At 61.5% G+C, this 13,238-nt stretch overlaps 1 protein-coding gene across 1 annotated transcript in view; it reads right to left on the reverse strand.

Moving 5' to 3' along the window:
- Positions 1-1,269: 1,269 nt before the first annotated feature.
- The window catches only part of LOC103660291 (cell migration inducing hyaluronidase 1), a 59,216-nt gene continuing 47,247 nt past the window's right edge, over positions 1,270-13,238 (reverse strand). The window contains exons 21-28 of the mRNA XM_040642886.1: positions 12,959-13,174; positions 9,963-10,174; positions 9,116-9,301; positions 6,822-7,026; positions 6,571-6,657; positions 5,790-5,947; positions 2,830-2,930; positions 1,270-1,397 (exon numbers count right to left, since the gene is read on the reverse strand). Of these exons, the coding sequence (XP_040498820.1) occupies positions 1,270-1,397; positions 2,830-2,930; positions 5,790-5,947; positions 6,571-6,657; positions 6,822-7,026; positions 9,116-9,301; positions 9,963-10,174; positions 12,959-13,174 (1,293 nt within the window). The remainder of the gene's footprint in view (positions 1,398-2,829; positions 2,931-5,789; positions 5,948-6,570; positions 6,658-6,821; positions 7,027-9,115; positions 9,302-9,962; positions 10,175-12,958; positions 13,175-13,238) is intronic.

Consider the following 13,238-nt stretch of genomic DNA (forward strand, 5'->3'; position numbering starts at 1 on the left):
TTTCCAGCCCTGAAACCCTGGGCTGAGGGGTGAGCCCATTCAAGAACACATGAGGCCCCAAATAGGAGCTTGCTTCTCTCGACCTAGCTCCATGCCTGTCCAGGTCAGAGGGCGCCTGGCTGGGGACCGAAGTGCTCCCCGCGGCAGGCGTTATGAACCCACCCAGCCGCCCCCGCCCTCCCCCCGCCCTCTCATGCTTGGCCGTGATGAGTGGGCCAGCAAGCATCACGCGGAGGGTGACCTTGCAGTCACCAGCTTCAGGCAGATGGGGGCAGGAAGGGCAGTCCCTCCAAACTACTCTGCCCACCCAGATGCCCTGCCCTTCCTTCCTGCAGGCCCCATTCCTCCTCCTGGGGGAAGCTTCCTGACCCACCCAAGCTTGTGGGATCCTTCCCTCCAGAGGAACCTGCGTGGCTCTTCGTCTCCCCCCGTCACATTCTCTACCTGGCATCGGAGGGTGTGTATACCTGACCACCTGTCCCCCGGGCCTGCGAGCCCCTGACTCCAGGCCTGGCTTCTCACCGCCCCCACCCTGGTTGCCCCAGGGCACCCCGCGTCACAGGCACTGGCCAGAAAGACTCCCCTCGTCTTCGGCTGGGTTCTGCATGCGGTACGAAAAGCCACAGACTTCTGCAATCTCACAACGGAAAGGGCCTCTAGAAGTCATCTAGTCCTATCCCCCTCCCGGGACCTGAAGTCTCCAGAAAGGTTGAACCCCTCCAGAGGCAGGGCTCGCCCCCTCCCCAAGGGGAGCCGGTCCCGCCTTGGCGAGCGCTGTCTATACTCCGGCTCCTAACCCCATGAAGGCTGGTGCTTGCCTACAGGAACAAAGATTTCCTGAAGACCGGTCTCTTTTTTCCTGTCTCCACCCCCCTGCCGTGCGTGAAGAGCACGGGGATCTGCAAATGGCTGGACCGGGGCTCCTGCCGAAGCAGACCCTGTTGCCAGCACGGCTCAGGGCTCCTTGTACGACCCCCCTACCCCCACCCCTGCAGAGGCACAGACTGGAGAGAAGCACCCAGGAGGCTGCAGGGAAGAGAAGGTCTCCAGCGTGGGCAGCTCCGCCCCCGGGGCTGCAGGTAGACACTTGAGTGGGGGCGGGGAGGGGGCAGCACCAGGCATCTCTGATAGCCTTCCCTCGGCCCATCAGGGCTGACACTGCTGGTGCCAGGGGCTGGGGAGCCAGCCGCCCCGCCCGGTGCCCGCCCAGGTCCGCTGCCAGGGTCTGCCTCACCGCGCACCGTGGGGCGGCGCCAGGGACAGGCCGGCTCACAGCTTCTTCTTCTGCACCACGGGGATCGGCACCACTTGGAAGATTTTGGCCTTGTAGTCGTCCGTGTCCAGAGTCACCCAGGTGGGCCGGAAGCTCCCTTTGAAGCCAACGAATGCCATCTTCTCTGCAAAGCAGGGATGGGTCCCATGAACAGAAGCCCCGAGAGAATGGCTACGCCCCACCACTCGCAGGGCTCCCCATTGCCATCCCCCTGCCCCTACCAAGTAGCCCTCTCCTNCGGGAAAGCTCTGTGCCTGGCTGCTGATGGTACCTGGTGTCATTTGCGGGGGGCACGTGGGGTGTCACCTGAGCCTTGGGGCCAGCCGCCCAGGGTGGTGGCTGTGCTTTACACAGGACATCTGAGAGTGCCCGCCACCTTCGAGCTGAGCCCCCTGCCCCTGTCTGGAGCCCAGCGTCCCCATCTGTCCCACGAGGGATGGCACATCTACAAGATCTCTCCCCCGCTCCCACGTGCTGTGGCCTTAGAAGGACGTCGTCCAGGGCACAGAGTGGATGGAGCAGCCCGACCAGACGTCGAGGCCTCGGCCCCGCACAGTGGTCTCCCTCCTGCATTCAGAGCTTAACTGTCTGAGGGGCGTGGGGCTCCATGTCCACACTGAGGGGCGGCCCCCATTTCTCAGCACTGGGAAAGCACCGTGCGACTGAGGTCACCTTAGGCATGTCAGCTTTTGGCAACATGGTCTTACTTAAAAAGAGAGAGGCCCCAAAATGATTCCAGGACTGAGCTGGAAAAGAGACCTCTCTTCCCCTGGGGTTCTCTTTCGGCTCCTTTGAAGGGTCTTCATTCATGGTTCCTGATTTTTCTCCAGGAGCTGCCTGGAGTTAACGCCCTGATGGGCGACCAGCGTTAGAGGGTTCTCATGGTCGGGATGGCACGGCAGCCAACCGCCCTGACTGGCTCTGGACGAGACACATTCGCTCCAAACTGAAATCCTGGGCAAGTTACTGAAGTGTCTAATTCCTTCTGAAACGGAAATAAGGGCCCCGAATGCCCTGGCTCTTCATGAACTACAAGGCGCTCCGCAGGGGCAGGGCTGCACACCACACACGGACCCCAGTGGACAACAGGGTCCACAGACTCGCTCTGCCTCCCTCCCAGCCTCCCCAGGGACGCCCCCCAACACAGCCTGCGGGGACTGTGACGCATGTCAGGCCGGCATTTCTGGGCCGGCCGGCTTCTTCCCTGTGGGGTCTGCGCTGGGCTTTGTGGCAAAAGTGCTGGGTGACCTTGGACAAGCCACCTAGATTCCTTGGGCTTTCATTTCCCCCCAGGTAGGGCGGGACAAACAACAGCTTTGCGGACTGCGCCGTGCCGTGAATGCTGGACATCCGCCGGAGTGTGGAGGGGGAGGTTTGCCCTGCCAGGCTGAGCAGCAGGACCTGCGAGGACAGCCATATCGAGCCACTTTTCTGCGGACACTTTGTTAAAGGTGGGGGAGCAGACGGAAGAGCTCCAGCAAGTTCCCTCTGGTATCTGCCTGCGCGTTAGGAGGGAGTCGTACAGTCAGTGCACAGTCCCCCTCTAGACCGCTCACCTTTCAGCTTGATGCTCTTATCTGCCCCGAGGTCTTCCAGCACTCTGGTCCAGGTGCCCCTGGAGGTGTATCTTCCCTTGGACACCATGAGCACGATGGAGCTGCGCAAGAGAAGAGGACATTAGAGGCCAGGCTGCCGGGAGGGCTCCTCCTGGGCGGTGGGGGGTGGAGGGCAGTCAGCAGCGCCCAGAGGCCCGACCGGGGATTTGGGACAGGGCAGCCTGTCCCGCGTGCCGAGCTGACCGGCTCTTTCCATGTGCTGACCGACATCCTGAGCACCCCTCCCACTCATCTGGCCGCGGTCGGTGCCTGTGGCCTCTCCGAGCCTGCGCTCCGCTGGCCCGCTGCCTGTGCATGTCTGTCCCAGACAGGACAGAGTAGGTGTGCAGAGCACACCTCTGCCAGGGCCGGGCACGGGGAGCAGGGACTTCGGATTGCATTTATTGGTTAGGACCAGAGAGAAGCGTGGCGGGAGAGAAAGCCCCAGCCTGGGGTTACCACGTGCTCGGGAGGGTTAATCTCTGCGTTCACATCACTTTCCTCTGCTCGGGCAAGACAGCGCTATGGCTCCAAATGGGGAGATTGGGGAGAGTTTAGTAAGTGTCTGAGAGGACCTGTCCAAGGGGAGCCGTGCTCAGGGGTGGGGGCAGAGGCCCAGAGCTAGGGGTGCACCCAGCCTGGTGGTCCCCACTTGCAAAAGCCCAGCTCCGGAGCGAGGCTCCCCTGCCTTGGTTGTGTTCAGGCCAAAGTGTTGGGAACATAGGCTCCTGGTGGCAGACTCAGCCTGCCGGGCCAGACAGGAGGAAATGAGCACCTCCCCCAGGAATAGAAGCCCAATGGGGCTTCCCGTTCACATCTCAAAGGAATCCCATAACCACAGACCACAGTCCAGACATGGGGAGACTTACAGGATTCTGGAACCCTCTGTCACCCCCATTTGTGTCCCCCTGGGAGAAGGAGCACTCCTCAGATACAAAGGGCTTTTAGCCCTCACGACGCATGGGAAGAGAGTTGGGGCTGCGTGTGGCCCTCGGGGAGACTGGGGAGGAGGCCCACGGCGTTGGGGGTAAGTCCGCTAGGGAGAGGGAGCATGGCAAACAAAGCCTCAGCGCTGGATTCAGGCTGCGTTCCCGGAGGCTGTTCGCCACTGTTCCAGTCCGGAGCAAAGGCTGGAGACCCTTCGGCTGGGGTGACCCCAATCAAAGGTCATGCCCTCCAGACAGGGCCCAAGGTTAGCTCACGGGAACCGGACACAGAAGCCCGCACGCTGGAGGTGTCCCTGTCTGCCTGGTGTGGGGCTGTCCCAGCCTGTGAGCCCCTGCACCTGCCCGTGGGGAGATTCCCAGGGGTGGCAGGGCAGAGCCCACTCCTGCAAGCCAGCTTTGATGTTCTCGGGGTGAGCAGCGGCCTGCTTCTTTCCCTGGTGGGCGGGGATAGGATAGAAGGGGCAGGGCCGGCCTGGGCGACAGTGGGGTAGGCCCTGCCCTGCCCCGTTCCTTGCTCCTTCATAGGAGGTCAGAGAGGCGTCCGCCGGTACCCGTTTGCCGTCAGGGCATCTGGTGCCGCCCCGGGGCTCGCTGTCAGTAGGTTCTCAGTGAGGGCTCCCCCCCGAGGCTCATGGGGCTGCTGCCCGGGCCCAGAGGAGCCCAGGCGGTGGGGGTCCCATGCCTCTGCCCCCCCCCTAAACGAAGCGGCTCTGCCTTTTCCCTTCTTGTTGCAGACTTCTGCATCCTGTGTCGTTTCAAGAAGGAATCCTCTGGCCAAAAAAGGCATGAAAACTACGGATCTCAAGATGAAAAATGTGTGTTCCCCAAATCAGTAAATCTGAGCTTTCTGCATGAATGTGCAATGCTAAAGAAGCTTCTAGTGAGGGACGACGCAGAGGCTTAGTGTGAGCAGAGCCCCCACTCTCTGGACGCGCCCATCACACACTCGGCGTCAGGGAAGCTCATGTGTTCTCACCGGTAGGTATGTCCTGAGCACCTACTATGTGGCAGGGGCCACACTGAGCACTTTACTCAGACTTCCTGCCGTGCCAGCTCCTGGCTCTTCAGTGGGTTCTACCCCCGGCTTACCAGAGACGCGCATCTGAGTGAGACGCGGCCCCCACGTCCAGAAGCGCGTGCCCTGGACCCGGGAGTAGCCGTGGCCCGGGTCCTACCAAGACTAGCGCTGTCGTAGAGGCTGCATGGAAGGGAGCTCACCGAAGACATGCACGGGTGTTGGATTGGGGAGTGCTGGGGAGTTCCCAGGGACGTCTGGGAGACGGGGCGGGAGGTACAGGTGAGAATTCAGGCCAGCAGTCCGCAGGGAGGGGGGGTCTGAGGGGGGAGGTGGACGGGCTGGCCTGGTAGGAGCTGAGCCAGGGGTGCTGGTGCCGGAGGGGCCCGTGGGGCAGCTACAGGGAGGACCGGCAGGAGGACGCGCAGGCAGGCTGGCTGACGGGGACAGGGGCACAGAGGAGAACTGAAGGGGGAACCGGGCAGGACGCCAGAGTCCGGTGCAGCTGTCTGCAGGGACAGTGCTGAGGAACCAAAGCAGAGCGAGCAGGAGGAAGGGCTGCTCTGGGAGGTTACAAGACGACAGACGGCGAGAGTCCATCCTAGAGGAGACATCCGGATGGCGTTGCCCAAGGAGCAGTCGGACGGGAACGTCCGGGGCCGAGCCAAGGTCTGGGCTGGAGGTACTCAAAAGCCACCAGCATTTGGATCGCATTGGAAGTGTGGGAGGGGTGAGATCATGCTGGGAAAGTGTGTCGTGGTCGGGGAAGAGGGCCAGGGCAGGCCTCCCACTGGTAAGCGGGCAGCCCGGCCGCCTCGGCCTGACCTACATTCCGCACAGCCGCGGCTCCAACACGAGTCACTGGGCGGGCAGCTCCTTGTGGAGACGCCCCCAGCTCCCGCAGAGCAGACCCGACAGGGAGGGGGCCTGGCCTGGGGGTCTGCCCTGCACACACTCACTTGTCGGGGATGGCCGCCATGTGCTCCAACAGCTGCCACGGGATACCCTGCAGAATGGCGTGCCGGAAGCTCGTGTCGCTGAGCACGTGCCCCTGGCTGCCGTCGATCACCACCACCTGGATGCCGTCCTCCGCGCTGGGGTACTTTGTCCCGTCCACCTGCAGGCCCAAAGCAACACGCCTGTGACGTGGGGTCCCGAAGGCAGCAAAGCCCCGAGGTTCTCCTGCTCCGTGGCTCCCCCGTGGACCCCGAGGGCAGCCAGCTTGCAAAGTTGTTCCAAGCATAAAACCCTCTTCCATCAGATCTCTGTAGCCCCCTGGAGGGCCCTGAGTGATGGCCCCATCACTGGGAGCCTGTGAAAGTCACCCTCTGTGGACATAAGGTCATGACGTTAAGGGTCTGGAGGTGAGGTCTTTGTGGATTTAGGACGAGCCCTAAATCCAGCGATAGGTGTCCTTGTGGGAGGAAGGAAGAGGGTGCGTGACTCCCACACTCAGGGAGAAGGCCATGTGGACAGAGGCAGGCGTTGGAGAGGCATGTCCTCGAGCCGGGGACGGCAGGGATGGCCGGCAGCCACCAGGGGCCAGCAGAGGCCTCGGGCAGCCGCTCCTCGGAGCCCGAAGAAGGACCAGACCCTGCCAACCCCCCGATGTTGGACTTCGTCCTCCAGAATGACGGGGGAATACGTTCCTCGGAGGAGGAAGGCTGGTGACGGCAGCCCTAGGAGACTGACCCCACCCTGCGGTCAGCCCCCCAACCCCTGTGGGGCCAGAGCGCTCACTTCAATGTATGCAAAGTCGCTCGTGAGGTGGAAGAAGCGCTGCCTGGAACTTTCCATCTTCACCTCCAAGAAGCGGTCCTTCGTCTTCTGGAAAACAAGCAGAGCGGGGCGTGGCTGTTGGGTCTGGGGAGCCAAGAGCGTGGCTGGGAGGGTGGCCGTCCCCCGCGTGTCCCGGGACCCCAGACCCAGCATCGGCCGGGGGGCCAGGCGGATGCCCGGGAAGGAGCCTCCCGGCCGCCCCGGCCACTCACCAGCTGGGCGCCAAGGAGCTTCCTGGGCATGGGCACGTCCACCACAGGCCTCTCGGCGAACCTGGGGTAGGCGGTGGCCGTGCAGTCGCTGACGCCCGCGTTCTTCGGGATCAGAGCCTTGATCTTGATTCTCTCGCAGCCTTTCACGGAGCAGAAGGCGAACCTCTCTCTCTCGTTGTGGGCCTTCAGCCTCAGGAACAGCAGCCTGCAGGTGGGAGCGCGGCCCTTGGCTGCGGCGCTCGAGCCCTCCTCCTCCCCCTCTTCCTCCTCCTCCTCCCTCTCCAAGGACCTTCCCAAGCCGCCCCCATTAGACCCGCGCGCCTCACAGCATGGCCAGCAGGCCGTGTCTGTCTCAGGTCGTGTGCGGTCGCAGGGGCAAATGCTGCGGGATAAAGCTCATAGCACCAACGCGGACCCTTCTCTGAGCCCCCGCTCTACGCCGTGCGACGCGCAGCCGCGAAGTCACACAGCATCTCATTTACCCCTCAGACGATCCTGACCAGTAGGCACTGCCGGCATCCCGATTCCTCAGACGGGGAAACCATGGCTCAGAGAAACCCAGTGACTTGCCCAGGACCGCACAGCAGGACAGTGGCAGACCTGGGTGGTCTGTCCCCTCACTGTGCTGAGTCAGGAAAGTGCAGCGGGCTTCCTCCGGCCCAGAATCGATTCTTGCTTATAGGAAAGGACCAGACACGGCCCGGGGGGTGCAGGGGCTCAGATGGCGAGCACGCCAAGGCACGAACTTGGGGCTTTTCACTGTTGGTTCCGTTCCGGGGAGAGCTTTCGGGCTGATGCCCACACGTGCAACGTTAGACCCGCCGACGCGGGCTGTCCCTGGGCGCTGACCGTCGGCCTTGCCCACACCATCCCATGAGCCTGATGCCCCCGCCACCACACAAGGCTGGTGGCGCCAGGGACACACGCTGGCCGCGCAGAGGGGCCTCGAGAATTGGGGAAGCCCAATGGGTTGGGCTTCTACATGGGAAACAAGCCTCCTGTAACCCAGCTCACAGTCCCCGAGCGCGGAACTGACCTAAATAAAGCCGGGCCTCATCGTCAGCACGCCCTGGCTGCAGGGCCGGAAGGTGGGCGCCCCGTCTGCCCCCCGGTCTGCACCTCTGTGCCCTGTGTCCTGGGGGCGGGGCTGTCTGCAGGGCGTCGCGGTCGCTCACTGCTGCCCAGGGACGTTATCAGGAGCTCTGTGCCCCAGCGGCTGCTTCATCACCAGGCTCCACCCCCCTCACCTGCGGCTTGTCTGCCCCACAGTGGCTTAGAATTTATGTGAGAAAACAGGTGCCGTGGCCCCCATCCCAGCATATTACTTATGCCTCTGACTTTCAAATTCTAATTTCTCTCTAATCAAATTGATAAAACCGTATCTCCAGAGAGTACTTGTTAGCTATTTCCTTATCATTGATTTCAATATAAGAATGAGAAAATGGGGGCGCCTGGGTGGCTCAGTCGGTTGAGCGTCTGACTCTTGGTTTCGGCTCAGGTCACGATCTCCGGATTGTGAGATCGAGCCCCACACTGGGCTGTGCACTGAGCGTGGAGCCTGCTTGAGATTCTCCCTCTCCCTCTGCCCCTCCCGTCTATGCTTTCTCTCTCTCTCTCTCTCTCTCTCTCTCTCTCTTTCAATAAATCTTGGGGGGAAAAAAAGGAACGGAAAAATGGCCATAAAGTGATCCTTTCCCCTGACTCCCCCAGGGGCCTGGCTATCGACAGCCTTATGGCTTCGCACGTGTGTGGGCATTCCTGAGATGTCAGACTTACTCTCTTTTCAGGGGAGGGGACCAAAGGGCTCCCTGATCTCCACAGACAAACGCCATCCCTGTTGTATCTACTGAGCACAAGGCTGAGGCTTTGGCAACAGGTAGGCCTGGGTTCGAAACCAGCCGTGCGCAGACTGTGCGGTGGCCTCCGGGAGGCCCCTGCTGAATCCTCCCTGTCCCCTCCTTGTTCCCCTCCCTCTGGACGAGGGGTAACATCACGGGCTCCAGCTGGCCTGTGAGGATTGGAGGTAATGCACCACGTTGTCTCCGTTCTAGGATTCCCTGCTTTCCCTGCGCTCCTGGAACAGGCGCGTTTCCTGCAGTCCCCGTGTGTGTCGTGGAACGTTTGTCTTACCGCAGACTCGGCAGCTGGGAAGTGTCATTGGTGGACGGCGCCGTCGGCCTTTGAACGGGAGCCCCTAGCAAAGCATTTTGTGCCGCCGGCCGGGGAGCCGGTGGAGGCTCTCACGCCTACCGGAAGGGCCGGGGGGCGACATGGGGCCGAGCGGGGCTCCTCACCCTGAGTCCTCGTCCCAGTAGTAATGGCTCCTGCCCGGAAGGCTCTGCTCCAACTTGTCCATCTGTAGGGTCCGCAAGAAGGTGCCCGTCTTGGACGTCTGCTTCAGCAGACGATTGTGCACGTCCGAGAGGATGGAGAAGGTGGTGCCTCGGGGGTAGCAGAGCCCCACTCGGATCCAGTCGCCCCTAAAGTCAGGAGGGTCAGGTCACGAGCAGGGACATCCGGGGCAGTCCCCGGAGAGAAACCGAGCCACCCTCCCCCAGACGGCACTCCGTTTCTGCAGCGGGGCGTCCTGAAGGAACACCTGCTGCTGTGTCACAGGGTCTGTGCGGAGTGTGTGGGGGTGGGGACGGCAGCTCGTGGCCTCCCGGGCCTGCAGTGGAGCGCTCCACTGAGAGCAGAAACACGCTCTCTTGTCTGCGTTGTTGCGGACGAGCCCACGATCTGGAGGACGTGGCTCAGCCCTCCTGGCCCAGCCCAATCTCGGGGCCCATTCATGTCTGTGGGTGTCGTTTTCCACATGTGACAAATGTCTCCCAGGGAGACGGTGACCGTGTTCACAGAAAGCATGCGAGCCTCCCTTGGTGGCACTGGGAGGTGACACCAGCCCCAGCTCCTCGATGGGGCAGAGCATAGCCGCCGCTGGAGCCTGACCTGTGCCCGAGCTCAGCCATGCCCAGAGCGGGGGCTCAGCCCGGGTCTCTGACCCTCACTACCGGCTGCTCTCAGCCCCTCTAGAGGCGTCCTTCCGCTGACGTGGGCTGGCCTGGGGTCCTGGGACTTCGCGGGGAGACGTCCTCGCCGCGGCCTTGAGCTCACGCTGCTTCCGGCCGGGCACCCACTCACTTGTTGAAGTTGATGAGCCAGATGGTGAGCTCGGCGGGGGCCGTCTGGTCCCAGTGGACGGTGTAGCCTTTCCGCAGCGTGACGACGGGCTGGTACTGCTGGTAGTGGGCGCTGCGGGTCAGGGCCCCCTCCAAGAAGAGAGGACGGCCGGGGAACTCGTTCTTGATGATCTTCATCCGGAGGTTACTGGTCTTGTAGGCCTGAATGTACATCTTTTCCAACCCAAAAGGGAAGCACACATCCGGACGGTTACAAGGGATGATTCCAAGAGCATCTGGTTAACATCTCACTACAGGCTCCACTTTCAAAGGAACTTTCTCCTGGAGCCCTTTTAAGGACACGTGAACAAACGGCCAAGTAAGGGGGCATATCTTTCTGCTGGCGGGTGTGCGATCCGGCTAAGGCTTCCTGTCCAGGATATCCCAGTGGTCACGGGGGAGGGGCTGGCTTCATAGTCACACGGCAAACCCAAAGTCACCGGGAAAGGAGGGGATGACGAAGGAGGGAGGGAGGGGTGGGGGACAGAGAACTTGTACAATCCCACCGTGAATGCCGCTCCCTTTCCGCAGCTGCCATCCTGCCTGCATCGGAGAGACAGCCCGGCGTGTGCTGCTTCTCCCTCCCTTCCCCGGGGTCTGGCCCGTGTGGCCCGTCCCTGTGTCACTATGCCCTGCACCCATCAGTGGCATCTCATTTCACAGAACGCACTGAAAATCCCAGGGACCCAAAAGCCCTGTTGCTATGGGCCAGCCTCGGCATCAGACACGGCATCCAGTATTAAGGTGGCATCCCCGTGGCCGTGGCCAGCGCAGCCCTGAGCCACTGTGCACATGGAGGGGAGGGGTTATCCCTTCATGAAACGGAAAGGGAAACTTCAGCACTGCCAGTAGCTCGAGCACTCAAGACAACCTCAAGTTCAAGGGAAGACGAAGCTGCAAAGGGAGGGGATCGTGAGTCCCGATGAAGCAGGGGCTGTTCCGATAAGCGGGCAAGTGCTAACAATCAGAGTTTCTGCAAGAAGACAAGCAACGTGTGGGAAGGGAGGGGTGGCAGGCTCTGCACGAGGGCCTCGTGCTCCAGGCGGGGGCCATGAGGAGCGCCTGCGGCGGGGGCACCAGGGTCCAGGGCTCTGTCTCCCTCTAATCCTCAGGACCCGATCCCGTCTATCCGCAAACTCTGACCTTGCCTCCCAGCGTGCCTTCCCGACATGGTCAGGTCGCCCACGGCTTCCCCCAGCATCGCACTCCTCGTGCTGAGCAGGTGGCAGGAGCCTCTCCGGATCCTTCCACAGGCCCACCTCCCCCCGGGGCTCTCCAGCAGGGCTGCGAAGACCCCGCAGCCCGGGAGGTGGGCGCCCTTCCCCTGCCCGGGCTCCGGTCTGCACTCGGCCTTCCCGGCTCGCAGTCCTCCCCCACGCCTCTGGTTGGCATCCCCCACCCTCCCGGGCCCTCTTCCCACCCTTAGGTGCTCTGCAGGGACCGCCCTCCTCAGCCCACTGTCCAGCCTCACCTTCTATCCCGCAAACGCCTTGACCTGCTGCCCTGAGCCCACCCGGCCCTGTCTTCCCACCTGCCCTCCTGCTCCACCGGCACCTGTCTCTCCAGCACCCTCCCTTCCGTGTGCCCACCTGATCCCGGGGCCCCTTCGCCTCCCTGGCACCAGCTCCCTGTCCCGTCTCTGCCGGACCCCAGACCTCCCGCAAGCGCCTTAATCACCAACCCCCCATTCCCAGTGCGCACAGTGCCTGCCCACGTGGTGGTCCTGAGGACAACCTCCTTCCTTCGCACACGTGTCCTCCCCCTCCGGGGCCACCCCCCGCCGACTCTAGCACCTTCCTTCTCTTGGGCATGTCCCCTCATTTATTCACCACTCAGCCACATAGTCGCTAACAGTAACACTGTACTAGCCAACGATGATTTTCGGTTCTCCCATGCTCCCCGTGCCGTTCTGTACAATAGCCAGTGACCACACGCGGCCACTGAGCCCTGGAAACGTGACCAGCATGGCCGAGGACCTCAACTTTACATTTTATCGTCATTAATTTAAACTTCAAACCAAAGGCAGTGTAAAATGGTTTCCCACTAAACACGACGCTGTCCCTTCCGTAGGACCCGCCTTCACTTTGTTGGGAATTTACACCCAGGTGGGCTGGGCTCTAAGTACAAAATGGCCATGGAGTTTGAAGACTTAGAACGGGAAGACGCATACACAGATGTAAAGGGCCTTGCTAACGATTTGTATATATTGATTACATGTGGAGACAGCAGTATTCTGACTATGCTGTGAAAATACATGATGAAGTATTATTAAAATTGGGGCGCCTGGTGGCTCAGTTGGTTAATTGACTGCCTTTGCCTCAGGTCATGATCTCAGGGTCCTGGGATCGAGCCCCGAGTTGGGCTCCCTGCTCAGCGGGGAGCCTGCTTCTCCCTCTGCCTCCCTCTATGCTTACTCTCACTCCCCCTCAAATAAGTAAATAAAATATTTTTTAAAATATTATTAAAATCAATTTCCCCTGTTTTTTTTTCCTGTTTGACGTGGCTTCTAGAAGATTTAAGACCACATGCGTGGTTTGCATTATACTTCCCGCGGTCGGGCCGGCGGAGCGCTGTACATCCGCGTGTGAACCCACAGCCTCCTTGAGGCTCAGCTATCACCCCCATTTCACAGATGAGGACACCGAGGCTCCGTCACCTGAGGAGCTGGTTTCACAGCTGCCCACGTCGTCACACCGACTCGAAGCGCTGGAGCCTGACTTAATCCAAGCCCTTGACCTCAAGAGTGCCCCCTTCCTGGGCGTTCTGCTTTCTGCCTATGAAGCGTTTTCACTTTGACTTTTTGAAAATTCTACTCGGTGAGGAGGAAAGAGAAAAAGCAAAACTGGAGAGGAAAGACACCCAAATCTCCTGCTCGGCACAGAGCCAGGCCTGCGGCAGGCACGCGCTCCTGCCTGCCACGGGCCGGGGGGACGGGTGGCCCCACCCTGGCCTCCCCACCTGTGCATAGCGGCCGCTGCAGATGGCCCCTCTCCAGTCGGGGACGTTGATGCAGTCCGGGTGCCGGACCAGCCAGTTGTCGTCCTTGGTGAGGTAGGACCCCGGGTACTCGGACACAGAGCCGTCGACGTCATGGAACAGCGACGTCTTATCCCCGTCCATGTCCAGCTGGTTGAACCAGGGCCCAGGCTCTCCGAAGAACACTCTGGAAGTAATCTAAACAGAGCCCAAGAAAGTAAGGCCGGGCCAGAGGTGAAGGGAAACCTCAGCCGTCATGAGG

This window comes from Ursus maritimus, unplaced genomic scaffold, assembly GCF_017311325.1.
Source record: "Ursus maritimus isolate PB19 unplaced genomic scaffold, ASM1731132v1 scaffold_27, whole genome shotgun sequence".
Classification (NCBI taxonomy): domain Eukaryota; kingdom Metazoa; phylum Chordata; class Mammalia; order Carnivora; family Ursidae; genus Ursus; species Ursus maritimus.